The sequence below is a fragment of the Alosa sapidissima genome, chromosome 3 (assembly GCF_018492685.1).
Source record: "Alosa sapidissima isolate fAloSap1 chromosome 3, fAloSap1.pri, whole genome shotgun sequence".
Taxonomy (NCBI): domain Eukaryota; kingdom Metazoa; phylum Chordata; class Actinopteri; order Clupeiformes; family Clupeidae; genus Alosa; species Alosa sapidissima.
The window spans coordinates 16,766,680-16,786,604 of NC_055959.1; the positions used below are offsets into that span (position 1 = coordinate 16,766,680).

The following is a 19,925-nucleotide window of genomic DNA, read 5'->3' on the forward strand; positions in this document are numbered from 1 at the left end:
ACTAACTTAACAAAGTCAGGATATCTGCTGGTCTGGCTGCTGGCTAAAAACAAAAGGTGAAAGGCATATATGATTCTAACTGTCTCACTGAATTGCATTATGCAGACTCAATTCTCACTGGTATCTGCTAGACAACAAGTACCAAAACATGATTAGTTCATAGATTTCACATGTAAAATACATTTTATACAACCCCACCCCCATCTTGCCTCTTCATAATTCTGAGAAATTCTTGAATTGTGTGCATGTGTGCATATACATGTTTGTGCGTGTGTGTGTGTGTGTGCGTGCGTGTGCCTATGTGTGTGCATGTGCATACATATGTCTACTGTGTGTGTATGTGTCATACGTATGATTACTGTGAATGTATGTGTGTGTTATCTGTTTATACACATGTGTGCATATGGAATGGGTTAACATGATCCCTGGAGGCAAACATACGCAAAAAAATGGTCATCCTAGGCCCTACAGTTCTTAAGATATTCACAGAAAACTCTGTTGGTGTACAGAAACTTGGCATGCATTCAGAGGGTGTCATAATGATCCTACACTTTCGATTTCGTCGATATCATACCTGATGGCATAGATTCAACTTCACACGTGGGAGTTCTGAAAAGCAGATAATGGCAGGGTGCCGAGAACGGAGGTCTTATGCCAGCTAAGGCAATAGCTTTTCACTTCAAACACATACATACACAGAGGCAAATTGACTACAAAGGGCATTCTTCCTAGCCTGAAAAGCCAGCCCGAACTTAGCCTCGCCCACAAAATTTTAGGTCGGGAAGTTCGGTCTGGAATTGTTCCATTGACAGGCCTCTATGAAGAGAATCGTGTGGACCAATCGAATCGTACAGGTGGGCTTTATACAATGATGGACAGATGACCAACTGTGCCTATTCATTCACATGTCCTGAGTGAGCTTCGGTTGAATTTGTTTAGGCTACAGCAAAAAGGTTACAGAGAAGCTACACGTTTATGTCGCTGTTATTTCGGTTGTGCAAGATATTGACGGCATAATAACTTTAAAAAACAAACAGAAAACAGAGATAAGGGATTTGTAAGAAGAAGGATGCTCTGACTTATCTCTGCAGGATATTTTATTGGTCTGATTGGTTAGGTCTATCCAATTGTGTGCAGAGGCATTTTTCCCCTATATCGGTTGAGACGCCCCATAATCACATCCCAATGCTTCGGTTCCAGACTCAAATTCTGAATAAAATTTTGAGTATGGCTTTGTCCAACACTTTGTCAGGCTACATTATCCCTTTTGTCAATGTGAAAATTATTACTCTAAAAAGTCATATAATTATTTGCATAGTTTGTTTTGGCATGCCATGAGACCTGTTATATAACTTGTGTGTGGTCTCAGTCTGTGTGATAACATTTCCCTTATACATAACATTCATTTACAGTGGCTACATCAGTCTACATACTGTAGGTTCTTTCACCTATCTAAATGGCAGACCACATTACTAAGGTACTTTTCACAGTACTGGAGGTCTTAATTGCTGTCGCTTGTTGTCTTGGTAACCTGCTGGTGATCTGGGCAGTGTGGAAATGTGGAGCCATGCGGCGACAGGCCACCTTCTGCCTCATCATCTCTCTTGCCGTAGCCGACTTCCTAGTTGGGGCTGTGGTGGTGCCACTGCGGGTTGTAACAGATAACCGTGTCCAGATGCCTTTCTACAGCTGCCTCTCATTGACCTGTATGGTGATGTTTTTGACTCGGGTGCCTGTGTTCTGCCAGCTGGCACTGACTGTTGATCGTTTTCTGCGTGTCATCATCCCCCTCAGGTAACAATGACAATGCAAGGCATAGCACTGTACTGTTATCACTAGTCTTCTTCTTGTTCTTACCAAATTTGTGCATCTAATTCAGCTTGAAGCAGGGATGTCGACATTCCTTAAAGAAAGCACATAGATCTGTTCGGAATTTGTGATATATGATCTAATATGGCCAAATTTTTAAAGACCCACTGCAGCAAAAATCAAGCTTTTAACCCTTTTGACATGTTCATTGTGGGTTTTTTATGTGTTACAAGACATATTGTGAGCAAACCACTTTGTAAAGATCACTCATGAGGATTTCTGGTTTGAACTGTCAGTGTATCAACTCTCCAAAATCGAAATGGATTAGCCCGATTTTCTGACATCACAAAATAGGAGGACAAATCACAGGCAACTAACTGTTTTGTTGTGAAATGCCGCCTTCATGCCACATAGGATATTCGGAAATTCGGACCACCGATAGAGGAAAAATGACTTGAATGCAAAGTCGGGTCAGATCATATTGTCCAACCAAGGCGGCCTCCTTTGCAAAAACACAAGGGGCGAATCTCACTCTCATTACAAATAGGCAAGGTACTGTAATTTATCAGTAAATTAACACTACAAATATAAACACTCGCCTGAAATGTTTTCCTTTTTGCTCAATCATAGTAAGCAATTATATTAACTTACTAATGCGTTTCCTGTATTAGTTTTTTGAGCTGATGTCATGAACACACTTTTTTCGAAGGTTGGGATTTTTAAAGTCGGGTCCCCCGAGTTTATGGTCGCGTGGCGGCAGTAAAAGACCCGCCTTCAGCGGGAGCTCAGGTGCAGAGATACATAGCCTACTAGCTGTTACTTCGCCATGAAAGGATTTTTTCTGTGAAAACAACTTATGAATGTGCATCAAAGGGTTTAACCAAATGGCCGCAGTTGGTCTTTAACGTTGGAGATACTTGTGTGATGACAAGGTCTATGGTATGGCCAAGGAATTGTGTTGGTCCCTGTGCATGCTGCGTTATATTGAAAGTATCAAGTAGTGCAATTAGTTCCTTGTCATGACGGTTTTCTTGATTATCCACATGTAATTTTATATTCCCATATATAATAAAACAGTCGAACTCTACACAAATGACTGACAGCAGTTCACCTAACTTTCCAAGAAAGACTTGAGCCAAATGTTTTGAAGACCTGTAAATAGTCAGCAGTAAAATATGAGAAGACTTACATTTACATTTAATGATATAATGACTTAATGAGTGCACATAGGTATTCAAATGATGCAAAGTCACCGAATAATGACTACACTAAAAATATTGTTTTGACTTTTGTACCCCTATCATGGAGACAGCGAAAGCTCTGGTACTACTAAGCATCAATCCATTTTCAGGGTGCCATATTGAATTTATGAACTTACCCCAAGTAAGCAAAGCTATCATGTAGTTAATAGCTGGCCTGTTGGATATAATTAATGCATAGTCTATCAGCAGCTCAAAAGCTTTTGTGTATCAATAAAGGCGTGCATGAGTCTATTTCCCTCAACTAACCTTACACATGACATGTACTCTTGTGTCTGTCCCTGACAGGTACAAGACCACAGTGACCGTTCAGCGCTCCTGGTGGGTGGTGGCTGCATGCTGGCTCACAGCTGCTACAGTTGGCTTCACTCCCTTCATGGGCTGGAACAACCTATCCAGCAAGTCTCAGAACATGACTCACTGCCAGTTCCTGAGCGTCATGTCTTTGTCCTACATGGTCTATATCTACTTTTATACCTGCTTCCTCATCCCCATGTTGGTCATGACTACACTCTATGGTTGTATTTTCACCATCATCCACCGCCAGCTGAGAAAAACCAGCACTGGAGTGTCCAGCTCCTACTACTACAAGGAGCGTAACCTGACCAGGTCCCTTGTTCTGGTCCTCGTGTTGTTTGCCGTCTGTTGGCTCCCTATCCATTTAATGGACATGGCTGATTTCCATGGGTTGGCAGTTCCCATTGAGGCATTCTATGTGGGAATCCTACTCTCTCAGGCAAACTCAGCCATTAACCCAATCATATACGCCCTCAAGATCCAGCATATACGGGCTCCTTTGAAGACAATATGGAGGAAGGTCTTTCTGTGCAAAGAGGAAGTGGAGGCACCAAGGAGCAGCCAGATTGATCAGCCAGACATCAGGACATAACAGAAGCAACCCCAAGGATACTACATGTGACAAGGAGGGGGAAACTGCTGAATCAATAGAGCAAGGGTAATCATCAATTCAACCCTCTGGTCTGGGGCCACAGTCTGGCACTTTCGTGACTGGGTATTTAAAGAAAAATAAACTTTAATAACTGACTATCGCAAGAAGATAAAACAGATATTGAACGTATTGCATCACTTAATGGAAAACACCAATCATTCAGAATGGTGCATTGTTACATGTTGAATTTTGACAAATATTGCTTTTATTTTGTGTAACACACTCACACATGTACACGCATACACAGGCATACACACAACACGCACACATAAATACACACAAGCACACATTTACACATACACACACACATACACATACTCACCCTACCTTCCTGCATCGCCAACGATAGATTTACTGTCTTGCAACTTGGTATGAAGGTTTTTTTTTGCAGCAGCCAGTTTGACATGAAATAGAAGAGCAGGAACAGGTGTTACTAATTATGTTAATAAAGTGTTAATAAAGTGCAGCAGAATAATAATGCATTCCAGGCAACCTGTAACTTGTGTTTTCACAACCTTCTACCCGTGAAAGTGCCCTGGAATGGCAGTCAAACCCGTAACTCAATACCCGGCCGTGAACTCGTACTAGATCGTTGTACTCCGAGTTTTTTGACGTCACACACACATAAACAAAGCCACGGAAGGGTTTGTCGTGACTTTGCCTGGAACGCTACCAAGTCATGAGTCATGACTTGAAGTTGTAACTTACAGGCTAAAAAATGTGTCTGGAACACAGCATCAGAACCTTTATTAATTTTCATTACTAACACCTGGGCCTGGGACATTTCATGTCAAAAATTGCTTCTGTGAAAAAAAGGTCCATTAAAGGTCCCCTGTGTAACGTTTTCAGTTGTTTGTTAACAAAATCAACATTTCCCATTCATAAATGTGGCCCCATTCATGTTTAATTACCACCACCACCAAATCGAAGCATACCTATTGGCATAGAAATCCTCATTTACATTTATATATGAGTATAGTTCTATGTCAAATCAGCCTAGTAAATCGCCACGTTTCATTTTCTGTTAGTGTTATTACACTTTCTAACTAAGACAAGTTTCAAATAGGAAAATTACCGGAAATCTTCACTTTTAAACATGATGCTAGCGAGAAGCTAATGGTCTAATCAGATTCAATGATCTATGCTAGGCTGAAGCTAATATCGCCAGACTCAGAGAACGGCTGGATGAACTGGAGAAAAGTAAAAATGAATTGTTTAACTCAAGGGGAGGTGGAAAATGAGTGTAATTCCCCAAATGGTGGAATATCCCTTTAAGAATGAAATGTTGTCCCATTCCTACTGTATTCCATGCTGTAGTCACTAATGCACCGCCACACCGTCATAGACGTTGGGTTTCGAACTGAGCACTAAGACAAGTTTGATAGGCTGGATAGGCTCTCCTCTTTAGCCCAGATGAGTCTATGATTTCCAAAATGAATTGCAAATTTTGATTGGTCTAACCACAGGACCTTTTTCCACATTACCTCAGTCCATTTTAAACAAGCTCAGGTCCTGATAAAATAATGGTATTTCTGTATTATGTCTAAATATAATTTTGGCTGTTGCAAAGTAAAGTTTAGACCAGACATGTGGACTCGAGTCACATGACTTGGACTCGAGTCAGACTCGAGTCATGATTTTAATGACTTCAGACTTGACTTGATAAAATTCGGCATGACTTGCGACTCGACTTGGACTTGAATACTATTCACTCGAGACTTGACTCGGACTTTGCCTCTTTGACTTGTGACGACTTGACATGTCTCGAGTCAAAAACTAAATTTCCTGATCATGGACCAGTCACCCCAGAGATGCTTTCTCCGCGACTAAAAAAAATAAAAAATAGCGGAGACAAGCGGCCAGTCCAGAGCACAGTTCAGTGCTGCCGCTACCCCCACATGCGTTACGCACTGTGTGTAGGGCACCAAGAGACAGAGAAACGACCAACATTTAGCCAATAACTAGTAGCTTTACTGCAAACTGATTTGCACTCTTGTTAGAGAACGTTTACAATGTCAAAATGCACCAACAGCATGTTACATAAAGATGATACTTTTCGAGTCCTCTCCATTAAGATCCAACTTGAACTTATGCTAGCCTACTGCATTTAATTGAGAACCCCATCTAAGCATGCACGAGAGGGAGAGAAAACGAGTGGCAGGTTCCAGCTGGCTTGTCATTGTTGATGGTGATTGATATTTTCTTTTAAATATAAGAAACGTATAAAAGGAAATCATGAAGGCAACAAATACGAGATTAGGGGAAATTGCGGATTTATCCGGTTCTCACTACTGTTATAAACTATGAGATCCAGGTCATTATGACATAGGCTGCACTCACTGTGATTTGGAAAGTGGACAAGAATATGAAGAGTTGTCTTTGCCTTTGTGTAATGGAAATGGTGAGTCTTGAAGTAGGCCTATTCAATAATTTGTTTACATGAAGCACATTGATATGCCACGCATACGCATTCCACTCAGCTAGCTAGGTGGCTACTGGCTACCAGGCTCATAATTCACATTTAATTGCAAACAGAAAATGTCAAGCACGCATCATGTCATACATGCATCTATTTCCAAAGGAATGAAAGCTGTTTGTGCCAACTTAATATCATGCTTATCATTGTTAATATTGTGCTATACATGTGGCACAAACAATGTTTGAGTTTGTGGACTAGCCATATGAATGGAGCTGGTAAAAAAAAGATCATTATGAGAATGTGTGGACAGTGGCACACAATGGGCTTAAAGTGACAGTGCACCATTTACAAATGAGATAAACAGCATCAAATGTGTAGTATTTCTTAAGAAATGAATACTTTAAAACAAAATTACTGTGTCATTATTATCATTTAAATAATATAAAAGTGTTGACCTTGGCTTCCCTTATGAGTCGCCACTGGCAGACAGCCTAATAAATTGTTTGCAGGCAAATCTGTGGCCTAGCGCAGTGAAATGCCATCAGTCAAATTATTACTCATACTTACAGTGTGCTCCGCAATTTGGAAAAACAATATATATATTTGTCATGTAGCTATCCGTTTTGTACAGATTACTCAGGTATGCACATGTGTATATTGTATGTGCATGCATATATCGTAAAAGATTTAAAGACAGAAACATTGAACATATTTTAATCTGTATTTATAAAAAAAAATCTGTGGATTAGATGGAAGTGTTAAAATTATGATCGATAGTCTAATAATGCCATTATTAAGTGAAGAGTACCTGATGACTTGTTCAGGACTTGAAAAAGATTGGGACTTGGACTTGGACTCGACTTGGCTTTGATGAGACTTGGACTTGGACTCGACTTGCCCTTCTCTGTATTTACTTGGGACTTGACTTGGACTTGAGTGCTAAGACTTGGGACTTACTTGTGACTTGCCAAACAGTGACTTGGTCCCACCTCTGGTTTAGACTAGCATTTCTGAATTGAATATCAAACTGTTCTCTCAGACAATGGTTATTAGGTTTTCCTGTCATCACCAGTGACATGACAAGAACGGTTTTGTGCAGAAATACATTTGAAAACACCGGTTGATAGTCATAATTTGTGTTTTAAAGTGGAACTATAAAGTAGCAGAAATAGGGTGACCACCAACCAGACTGAAAAGGAGGACAGGTTGTGTCCAAGGGTGTTTTCACACTTGGTCCCTTTCAGCCTTCTACACAAACTCAGATCGATGACTAGTGCATATGTGAACACTCCAATCGAACTCGGGAGGTAGTTTCAGCATGGTTCCCTTTGAAGTCTGCGGTGCGGTATGCCTAATCTGTGCATTCTGAAAACAAAGCGCCCTGGGTTCACTTTCACTTTTTTCTTTGTAGCCTTTTTTATCCTCTTTGGCTTGCCATTGCCAAGATAATTATTATACGTATAAGACATATCATTAAGCTCATAAAAGGCTACAGACATTTGTAATTTGGCTACAGCCAAACAAGTAGGATAATGAATTTCTTTTCACCCAAGCTATTGGTCTCTGATAGAGTAGAAAAATCAGCGAACTTTGGATTACATTGCTCACCATTTTTCATGATCTGCATCTATTAACTGTCAAACTCTTCTTGCATGTGGCAAACATGCGAGAGAGACTGTGCAGCACAGTTAACAGGCTGCTGCTCACTTGTCATTTTGGATGCTAAAGGTTGTTGGACATAGTAACAATAACCAGTTGGGACGGGCCTACTCTAAATTAGAAAGTGTGATTGGCTGGCGTGTTGACAGACAGTTCAAGAGGATCTTTGCAATAACTTGAGATCAGAATTCATCCTGAAAATATATCAGAAAAAACACCAACATGGGTTATGATCATTATTTGAACCTGATAATGAATGATGATCAGAGCAACTACATAGCCCATAATTCAAAGCAGTAAGGTCTGAGACCCACACAAAAAGTATAGGGTGAACAGGAATAAAACTGAGTCCCCATCAGTGTACCAGAAAGAGATCGGATTATTTGTGAAAACAGCCTAAAAGTGAGGACAAACTGGCCAAAATGAGGACACCCCCCAGTTTCTGCTCATAGGCCTATTCCTATTGCTGAATTCCTATTCAGCCTCATGGAATTATAAGGAGAACCCTTCAAGCTCCAAGGTTCCCAATATTTTTACTCCCTGTATCACTACTACACACTTTGAATGCACACCAAAATGATCACCAAGATCTGCTTGGGTCTCAATTATCTCTAATTGCAGTGATACATTTAATAGAACAGTGTTTTGCAATGTCCTGTTATAAATGTTGATATACTTTTGTTATGGTTTTCAAACATGTTTTTTTCAATATAATCCCACATTATATATAGAGACCAAAACTGGACGTGAGCTTTGGTGTGACCAAATTAAACTTGGTCTGCTGTTGCAGACTTAAGGCGGTGGACACAAGTTTGTACAGACACAAAATCTTGGTGATGTAAGAACATTTATTAACTGTTAACTGAGGATATTTGTCATCATTCGCATAAACTACAGACTGTGTGCAGAATGTAAAGTTTGTATGGACTGTCATCATTTTTATAGTGTGCAGAATGTATTTGCCTAAGTAGTGTCTTGATAAGTGAGAGAATGAGCAGGAATTAATCGAACAATGGTCTGTGGATGTGATGGATGCATTTTGATTGGGTGAGAACTGGGAGGCTTGTGTCTGGTGTTTTTGTCTTTGCGACTGTAGCGAAGGGAGAGAGCACTCACCCCACCGGGCCTTAAACCTGAGTCTCCAGGGTTCCAAACCTGCAGCTTGACTGCAACAGAAGAGCCAGGCCCGTTGGTATGGCAGTCAGAGTGCATAATCAACCGTAGTAACAGCACTCCGTCACAGTGACCCTGAGGATTAGTGCGGCTTTAGAGTATGTACTGTACATGCAGAAGCTGAGCTGTCCTGCCAACTCCCACGTCTGTTTTCCAGCAGAGTGGTCAAACCAGTTTGGCAAAACCAAATACTTACGCCAACACCTCAGGGTGAAACAATTGTGAAACTTTAGCTCTCAAATGACAAGACACAAAATCAAAATAAAGCGAAGATCAGCGTAAGAAAGAAGTCACACGAAAACAACATTTAATGTGAATCAAACAAGAGACAGATGATACTATCAACTCAAGTGACTCAGCTGAAGTTCCCTGGGAGCAGAATTAATAAATGGGATCTAATGGAAAGCGAACAGAAAGTCCGGTGAGATTACACTAAAAACTTTGATCCATGGTTTGAAGTCGATTATGTACAATTCCTGTTGACAGCATTCAAGCAGCCTACTTTCTATTGTTATAGTTACATTCATTCATCTTCACAGATAGATTCAAGTCTTTTAAAAATATAAATAAATATCTATAAATATACTGTAATAATTTAGAATAATATAAATATCTAATTATATTAGGTATCCACACTCACTAACACAAAACACTAAAACATGATAACTTTCAGGGAGATGAAAATAAAATAAAGTAATGAAATAAAATAGAGATATAATACAAACCTTGTCAGCAAAAATATTGTACACTTACAGTATGTACCAAATTTCATCTAACATTACTGATATGAAATTAGGATAACTGGTTAGAGTAATGCTTGCTTGTAAGGTGTTACTGTAACCATGATTGTATTATTATTATTTTTTTCAAACAAACCCACATGAGAAGGTTTCTGTCGTGTTAAAGTTGGTGACATAGCTACAGTAAATAAACAGTAAGATGAGAGAAGACCTGGTAAATCAGCAAATTATGACAAAGTCTTCTACAATGAACCAAGTGGTTACAGATTTTTCAAATGAGGAGTGAATGGCACCACCATGTGGATATTTTTTTAATTGCTACTCTATTAATAACATACACACAAAAAGAGATAAGATCACAGTCGGCATTACATTTCACAATACATAATGAAACATGATTTGGACTTTTATGTTTTTCAGAAAAGACCTTGAACAGACATTGGGTCACTACATCTCAGACACCTTTGTCTACATTTACACACTGAGGCAATTCTGTGATACAGCAGACAAATGGTGCCTGCAGAGGGAAACAGAGGTGGACACAATGACAGACATTAAGGACAGGGCAGACCAAATTGATGCCAAGTTTGAAGATGTCAAAAAATCTAAAGAAAAGGCCAAAGCTTTCAAGAAGTATCTGTGGAGTGGCCTGACTGCAATGACTGCTGACAGCAGACGTCAGGAGCTGGAGAAGGAGCTGGGGGCTGTTCTGAAGGACACCCTGGAAGGACTTGAGAAGCTGCAGCGGTTCCTGGAAGCTGTGGAGAAGCTGGCTGTCACGTCACTCTTCGTGTTTACAGATGGCCGCTACCTGCCCAAAGGGGTAAACGCTGTGGATGTCCATTCGGTTATCTTTGCCGCAAGGATGGCTGCTCCTCTTCTTGTCCATTTCAAGAGGGATGACGCTGCTTTCTTCCTCCCCAGCCTGAATAATGTGGACGTGCTGGCCTTCCAGCTGGAGAAATACATACACATCTCACAACAGCTCTGTGAACGGATCAGGGAAAGGTTAAAATTGACTTAAACCAAGAATGCCTCTTGCAGCAAAGATCTAACTTCTATCGATGTTATATAATATATAACTTGTGTGTATATAGTAATAATTAGTATCTAAACTTTAGATATATTTTCCATCCCTCAGATTGAAGAACAAATTCTACACAGGAGATGGCAATAGGTTGGGACTAATAATTATCTCACATACTATTTTACTGTGCATTGTTATTATATATGTTGCAAAACTCCAATGGCTACTGAAATGTTTTTCAGGAAAAGTAATGATGAATTTCACCTTCATGTGGACACGAGTGAGGTGTCTATCCAAATGATGCTTAATCATGTGGACCAGTTAAACTACATCAGGCAAGTGTCCAGGAAATATTTCAGTTTTCTGCTGCATGTTTCCCCCCTTACTATGGTTGTTCATTTTCAACATGATGCTTAATCAAGATTTTCAAATGAAGCAAGCAGCACATGATAGCAGGCCCTCTGCACCAACCCCTGGAGAGATCACTAGGGTGGGGGGTTAGGGACTTTATGTCACCTTGAATGACAATTATATTTGTCACTAATCTACTTTTTTTTTCAGGAGAAACCAGGACATCAGGCTGACATTCCTCTTCCACGAAGCTGCTCTGACCTTCATTGGCCTGTTCTGTCAACGCCATGACAGGATGCGCCAGTTCCTCTGTGACCTGACGGCCAGCGCAGACCAGCTAGACAGGATGAAGCTGGGGGCCAGCATCTCCAGTGTGGCGGGCAGCTCAGTGGGGGTGGCAGGTGGAGCCCTGTCCATAGCAGGCCTGGCTCTGGCCCCAATGACCGCCGGCGTGTCCCTCATCCTCACCATGACCGGCGTCGGCCTCGGGGTGGCCAGCGGCGTCAACAGCCTGGCCACCGGCATCACTGGGATGGTCGTCAACAGCAAGCACAGCAAACAGGCAAACGGCATCTTTCAGAGTTTCATGGAGGACGTACAGAGCATTCTGGACTGCGTGGAGCACGTGGCCAGTCACACAGGGCCTATCGTAGAGCCAGGGAAGGCAGAAATCTTGTTGGGGACTGGCCGGGTCGTGGCTAAAGTGTTCGGGTTGGGGAAGGGCATCGATGCCCTGGTGGACGGTGCCTCTGCCTTGAAGGTGATTGGCAGCAAGCAGGTGGCCACAGGCGCCACCAAGGTGGGTCTGAAGGAGGTCAAATCAACCAAGAACTTCCAAAACCTAGCGGCGGAAGCATCCGACCTCGGACAGCTGGCCAAAGGCACCCCGCTGGCCCTGTCCAGCTCAGCTCGCTCCGGGTTCATGGCGCTCAACTCGCTCTTCATCGGCCTGGACATCTTCTTCATCTACAAAGACGGCACTAGTCTGGCCAGGGGGAATAGGAGCAAAGTGGCCCAGCTCATTCGCTCCAGGACAGCTCTGTGGCGCTCAGAGCTGGACTCCTGGGAGAAGATGCACGACTCCCTGTGCAGAGGGATCTGGAGGTTCAGGAGGAGCTGGAGGATCCTGGAGACACCATTTTACCCCAAACAACTGAGCTGAAGATAGGAAGAGAGAAGAGAGAGATGACTGAGGGATGGGTACATATGAGAAACTCAATATCTAAAGGTTTTCTATTTATAATCATCATATTATTAGCTCACATTCCCTCTTCGTGTCACATACCAGAGGAGCAGTAGCAGCTGTTGCCACCAGAGGGGGCAGTCCTCCTCTAGAAGGGGCCACACCTCTCACTGGACACAATGATCAGCTATTCACCTGTGGCACATTCCTGAGCAGTCACATGCAACTCACAGGCACATGTTTGCATGTTTATGCTCTGGTGAGATTTCAGCAGTTTATGGACTCTTTTGCTTACTACGTACTTATGTAATATCCGAGTGAAGATGTTGATTGATACATTAACCTGTTGAGGAGTGAATTCTTTAAGACAATGCCGTTCCCCAGAGAGTGAATTATTTTCCTGGCTCCTTCTAGAATTCTACGCGAACGTTCTATAGTTTCAGTGTTCTTAAAATTGTTTAATGGCAGAAAAGTCCCTGAGGGTAATTGTTGCATCATGTTATAGAACCTTCTTCGAAAACGTTCTAATCACATATTTGTGATTGTACTCCCAGGGGCCCAGCTGCATCTGATCACATATTTGTGACCGTACTCCTCAACAGGTTAAGGATAGTGTGTTATTTACCCTCCCCTGAATTGAATGCCAGTAACAAATAATAATGTTTAATGTTTGTTTGTTTTAACTCTATTATATGCACACAGTCTTAAAAACATCATAAATCATTTCAAATATACAGGTAACACTTATCTTATCTGCCCTGTCCTTGATGTCTCTCATGGCCACCACTGTCTCTCTAGAATAGATGTATAATTTTTCTTTCTTCTCAATGAAGTTCTTAATGGTGTGAATGATGGATAATGAATTTAGGGAGACAGAATGAACACTGGACCAGATCCTGGCTAAACAATTGCAGAAAGGACAAGGTGAAATGACAGACGTTGCTCTTAAAACAGACATTCTAGTATCAGTACAACTCCACATCAGAAAAAGTTGGGACGTTGTGTAAAATGTGAATAAAAACAGAATGTGATAATATACAAGTCTTGTAAACCCATATTTAGCAAAAAGGACATACAGTAGACAACATATCAAATGTTGAAAATACAAAATTTTGACTATATGATGGAAAATCGTTTTTAATTTCATGCCAGCAACATGTTTCAAAAAAAGTTGAGACAGTGAATGTTTACCACTGTGCTGCTTCACCTCTTCATTTAACAAAATTCTGTAAAAGATTAGGACCTGAGAAGACCAGTTGCTAGAGTTTTGAGAATTAAATGTTGTCCTATTCCTGACCAATATACTGTAGGGTTTTAGTTGTTCAACAGTATGGGGTGTTCTTAATCATGTTTTTCATTCCATGATGCACCTAATTTGACAGGGCTGGACTGCAGACAGGCCATTTTAGCACAGACTCTTCCTCTAGAAATACTGTTTTAATATGTGCAGAATTCATTTTGGCATTGTTTCCTGAAATATTCATCCCCTGAAATATTCATCCCTAGAAAAGAAAATATATTGCCATCCAGGAAATATGTTGCTCAAAAGAATGTATTGTGCCTTGCCAGATGTAAAAGATGCATGCTGTAGGCACTAATACACCTCTACACTATTATAGATGTTGGGTTTCAAACTGAGCACTAAAATAAGTCTGGTAGGTTGGATACTTGGATCGGCCCTATCCTCTTTAGCCCAGATGAGTCCATGATTTCCAGGACGTTTTTCCACATTACCTCAGTCCATTTTAAACAAGTTCAGGGGCATTGCCAGCCGATTTTGCCGGGGCTTCAGCCTTGAATGCTTTGAAAGCCCCGAATGTATTTTGCAAAGTTGACTAACAAATATGAAACCATTATTCCGATAGTGCATTGTAACTTGGTGAGGTGGACCTATTTATCAAGCAGGGGTGTCCTCTCACTCTCCTTCATGCAGCAAATAACTTTAATGTTACCTTAGGCTACCATAAAACATTTGGACATAGGCTTGGTGCGCGCGCGCGAGAGAGAGCGACAGTCAGTTCCAGGGTTCGGCATGTCATTGTTTGCATTTGCTTTTTGCCATAATAAAGTTGTAAGGAAATCATAAAGGCATTTAGACTACAAGTTCAGGTTTGTTATCAGCCTGCCCTGCACTCACTAGCCTACAGTTTGGAGCTGGCCTATACTTACTTTGCCTTTGTAAAATCAAATTAGTGAGTCTTTAATGATTCGTTCAAGTTCAGGCCCAGATAAGATGGTTTACACTAGCATTTCTGAATTGAGTATCAAATTGTGTATCAAAGTAGTATTGAGTATCAAACTGTGCTCATAGACTTATCAGAGGTTTCCCTGAGCCCATACAATGATTTTATTTACATAAACTGGTTTTAATGCTGTGCCATCTGAGGTCCAAAAGACCACGGCCATCAAATATTGTTTTTCAGCTCTATCCCTAGTTTGCTAAGATTTCTCTGGATTCTCTGAATATTTTAATGATATTATGTACTGTAGATGATGAACTCCCCAAATACTTTACAATTTCATGTTAAGAAGCATTAAAATGCCATTGTTTCATCATGTATTCACACAGTGATGAATACCCCTACATAAGAGACTGCCTCTCTGGGATGCTCTTTTTCATACCAAATTATGTTGCCAGCTACCCTAATTAGTTGTGAAACATTCCTCCTTTTGTTTTCTTTATCATTACACAACTTTTCTAGCATTTTGTTACTCCCCTCCCAATTTTTTTTTTAAACGTGGTATCAAATTCAAAATGAACATATATTTTCCATGAAATAGTCAAATTTGTCATTTTCAACATTTGATATGTTGTCTGTATCCTTTTGGCAACTAATTTTACAAAACATTCCAACTATTTCTGATTTGGGGTTGTAGAGTAATAGTAGGCTACACACATCTCCACAGAACAGATGATCTGTAAAGGCCTCAGTATATGGGGCACTGTGTCATTCATGTCATGCACATCAGGGGCCGTATTCACAAAGAATTTTAAGGCTAAAAGTAGCTCCTAAGTGGCGAATTTAGGAGCAACTCCTAAAGATAATGGGCGTGTCACTCCTAACTTTAGGACTCCTCATTTTTTTCCACTAAAAGTAATTCACGAAGCATTTTAGACCTAAAAGTAGCACCTAAAGCCTATGGTACGCTCCCGTGTCTGCGTCCCGCGCACACGGCACTGGCGAGCGCGTGACGAGAATTGCGTCATTTCTACAGCATGCGTCGCGTCTTTGAGTCGACCGAAATTTAAGACCGCGCGTCAAAGTGACGCGTAGACTGCGCATGTGTGAAACGGAACTGCTTTAAACACTCCCCTCCAGTAGGTGGACCACATAGAAGAACAACACTTAAACCTTGAAACAAACCTAGACAGAAGAAGACTTGTTTGGTTACCATAACGACGATGGAGCAGATAGAGCGCCTGTCCTCAGCTTGCCTGGCTTTGAGTTACGTGAGACACCACGACATGGAGTCAACTTCGACCGATTAAAGCCACAATCCACAGATACATTCTTTAACATTATATTTAACGGTCACTTTACCATCTATGGTGTAGAACCCAAAGTATTTCAAGACACCACATTTTAGATGAGTTGGGGACGTAATTGTCCGCTCAGGCTGGCCGTTCTGTGCGTCACCTTTGATTGTCAAAACAGGGTGGCTGCATGGGCTCATTGTGGCTACTGGCTATTATATTGGCTTGATTTGGTCATGAGCCCTGGATCATATAGCACTGAATGAGATGGCAAACAATAAAATAAAACTAATCATAGACTGTAGAAATGCGCTACACATCACTAAAAACCGAATAGTTTATTTATAGTTCGACTACGGATATTTCACTTCATGTTCGAATAAAAAGTGACAGCCCTACTCCCTGCATAGAGAGCTGACATGACTTCGGATTAAATGCATCTTTTAAAAATGAGCACCTATTACTGAACAATGCTGAAATCAAATCGCGAAACCCAGAGCCATATAAAGGTATCTATCTACAACGCTCAGGCGAAACCCAGTAACACTTGCTGATCGAGATGCATTCTCGCCTGTTCCCTATATAATGCGTTATCAATAGTGATTATAATAATAAAGGGAATGTAGCCTACCTCTACCAGGTGCAATCATTATCACCTAGCCTAGCTACTCCTGAACAATGCTGAACTCAAATCTCGAAACTCGCCTTAAGTCTGGGACAGCTTAAAAGAAGTCGAGAGGACTCCTAACTCACTAAGACCTATTCACAAACAGCTTTTTGTGGCATTTCACGTTGCGATGTTTTGAAATGGGTATGCGGCAACGGGAGCTTCCAATCGCGAGGGAACAATTTTGCATTGTAGGCATAAAAGAGATGTTATAACGCCACCAACAACAACCACAACTACTCATTGTCAACATGTAAATTAAATGTAACGTTTCATTGTGAATCAAATTAAAATGTTCTCCTCTTTGCAAAGTAGGCATATGGTGACAGATTAATTTAATAATATTGCAAAGATAGCCTAGCCTACTGCATCAATCCGTAGGCCTATGTTTTATTAGGCTACTAGGCTATTTGTTTTGCCTTAGGCCTACTCTTTATTCATTTAGGCTAGGCCTTTTTATTCAGTTATTCATTATCTTCCGTCCTTCGCACTACTTGTGTAGCGCACGCATTCTCAGACCTGTCACCTGTCACTCATCGTCGTAAGGGAGGTGTTTGGAATCATTCTTGCGTTACAATCATCAGCCAATCAAGGTGGTCACTTCAGTCAAGCTCGTGCATGAGTAATGACGTCATCCATAGCAACGAAGACTCACTCTTAGTTTAGGAGTTGTCATTTTTCCTTACTAAGAGTAGGTCTGAAAGTCTTTGTGAATAACTTTTAAGAGAAAACTCCTAACTAAAATCTTTTAGTGCGATTTAGGAGTACTCCTAGTGGTAAGATAAAAGGCTTTGTGAATACGGCCCCAGGTAATGTTCTATAAAACAAAATCACAGCCAAAGGTGAAATGTATTGCATGCATACCAGCTGATCTTTGTTGGTCAACTGCTTTAAGTTACAGGGTAAGAAATAACAGGTGGACGGAGCCAGACTTCCTTAAGTCTTCCTGCAATTAACTGGTCCACGCAGAATGTCAAAAAGTATATGTTTTGGGCTTTTTGACATTATTTGGATAGGACAATGAAGTATGACAGGAAGCAAGTGGGAGAGATGGGGTGGGATCAGGAAATAACCGCAGGTCAAACTTGAACCTGGGTCCCCATGGGCACTTGGACTGAACATGTTATGGTGACTACAGCCAGACGCACCCCATCAGTGCCCCTCAGAGTTTCGAGCACTACCTTTCACAGATAGTGATCAGGGGCAGTATTCACAAAGCCTTTTATCTTACCACTAGGAGTACTCCTAAATCGCACTAAAAGATTGTAACTAGGAGTTTTCACTTAAAAGTTATTCACAAAGCCTTTCACCTACTCTTAGTAAGGAAAAATGACAACTCCTAAACTAAGAGTGAGTCTTTGTTGCTATGGATGACGTCATTACTCATGCACGAGCTTGACTGAAGTGACCACCTTGATTGGCTGATGATTGTAACGCGGGAATGATTCCAAACACCTCCCTTACGATGATGAGTGACAGGTTACAGGTCTGAGAATTCTGAGAATTAAAATTCTTTGTGAATACGGCCCCTGGGGGGTAATTGCCCCTGGGGCCGTATTCACAAAGAATTTTAAGGCTAAAAGTAGCTCCTAAGTGGCGAATTTAGGAGCAACTCCTAAAAATAATGGACATGTCACTCCTAACTTTAGGACTCCTATTTTTTTTGCACTAAAAGTAATTCACGAAGCATTTTAGACCTAAAAGTAGCACCTAAGTCTGGGACAGCTTAAAAGAAGTCGAGAGGACTCCTAACTCACTAAGACCTATTCACAAACAGCTTTTTGTGGCATTTCACGTTGCGATGTTTTGAAATGCGTCACCTATGCGGCAACAGGAGCTTATCGCGAGGGAACAATTTTGCATTCATAAAAGGGATGCAATTACGCCACCAACAACAACCAAAACTACTCATTGTTAACATGTAAATTAAATGTAACGTTTCATTGTGAATCAAATTAAAATGTTCTCCTCTTTGCAATAACTAAGGGATGCAATAACGCCACCAACAACCAAAAACTACTCATTCTCAACATGTAAATAGGCTACGTCTCATTGTGAATCAAATTAAAATGTTCTCCTCTTTGCAAACGTACAGTAGGCATAGGCATATGGTGACAGATTCATTTAATAATGTTGCAAAGATACTGCATCAATCCGTAGGCCTATGTTTCATTAGGCTACTAGGCTATTTGTTTTGCTTTACTCTTTATTCATTTAGGCTAGGCCTTTTTTAGTTTAGGAGTTGTCATTTTTCCTTACTAAGAGTAGGTCTGAAAGGCTTTGTGAATAACTTTTAAGAGAAAACGTCTAGCTAAAATCTTTTAGTGCGATTTAGGAGTACTCCTAGTGGTAAGATAAAAGGCTTTGTGAATACGGCCCCTGGTCTCTTAAAACACCAATCTCTACAATCATAAGAAGAAAGAGGTGCAAATAACCATTCCAAGGGGATCAAACCCTTTATGCAAAAGTTTTGCTAAATGTTTGTGTTCGGCCAGTTTAAGTAAGAACAGAGGGGTGAAGCTGTGTGATATTTCCCACTCTACCTTATAAGTTATACAGTATTGTGAATGTATTCAGGCACTTATTATACTGTAGAGATAAATATGACTCAGAGTTCAATTGCTGCAAGATGCCAGCATGAAGTAGGCTACACTAGTGTATTTCAACCCAGCTTGTGTCTTTGACCTTGGTTGCAGCCGCAGCATTTCACATTAGGTACAGAGGAATTAAATGTATTCACTATTTCTCCACAAGTTGAACATTATAAAAATGCTTGATCTTTGGATAATTCACAACGGTTCCAGCAATGAAAGAAAATATCTACAAATCATAATTTACAAAAAATCATATATTTATTTTAGTAATTTATCATTTACATTGCATCTTCCTCTCACTCACACACATGCGCAAACAGATCACTGGCAGCAAGTAATCAGACATAGTCAACAAAACATTAGAAGGTCATATTCACGTTGTTTGTTGTAAACTGTAAGTAAATTAGTGAATGGTTCTATTCGTACTGATTCATGTGTCAGTTGTATACACTAATTTGTCACATCAGGCACTGACTCTATAACACTAGTTTCGCTTACACAAAAAATTACTTTTTCACCAAGAAATCATACACCATTCATCAATTGCAAACTCAATCTTCATAAAGCATTCTGAGATTCCATGCAATTTGGCTAAGCGATACAATTTCGCACCAGACATT

General features: G+C 40.7%; 2 protein-coding genes across 2 annotated transcripts; both read left to right on the top strand.

Moving 5' to 3' along the window:
• Positions 1 to 1,456: 1,456 nt before the first annotated feature.
• LOC121704914 (adenosine receptor A1-like) lies at positions 1,457 to 4,068 on the top strand. Its single transcript, XM_042085462.1, has 2 exons — positions 1,457 to 1,794; positions 3,357 to 4,068. The coding sequence occupies exons 1-2, from the start codon at positions 1,457 to 1,459 to the stop codon at positions 3,955 to 3,957; spliced, it is 939 nt and encodes a 312-aa protein (XP_041941396.1). The 3' UTR covers positions 3,958 to 4,068.
• Positions 4,069 to 9,469: 5,401 nt separating this feature from the next.
• Positions 9,470 to 12,725, top strand: LOC121706117. The gene is made up of 5 exons (XM_042087599.1): positions 9,470 to 9,689; positions 10,429 to 11,016; positions 11,150 to 11,185; positions 11,278 to 11,370; positions 11,597 to 12,725. Exons 1-5 carry the CDS (start codon positions 9,601 to 9,603, stop codon positions 12,546 to 12,548), a joined length of 1,758 nt encoding a protein of 585 aa, XP_041943533.1. The 5' UTR covers positions 9,470 to 9,600; the 3' UTR covers positions 12,549 to 12,725.
• The last annotated feature ends 7,200 nt before the right edge of the window (positions 12,726 to 19,925 follow it).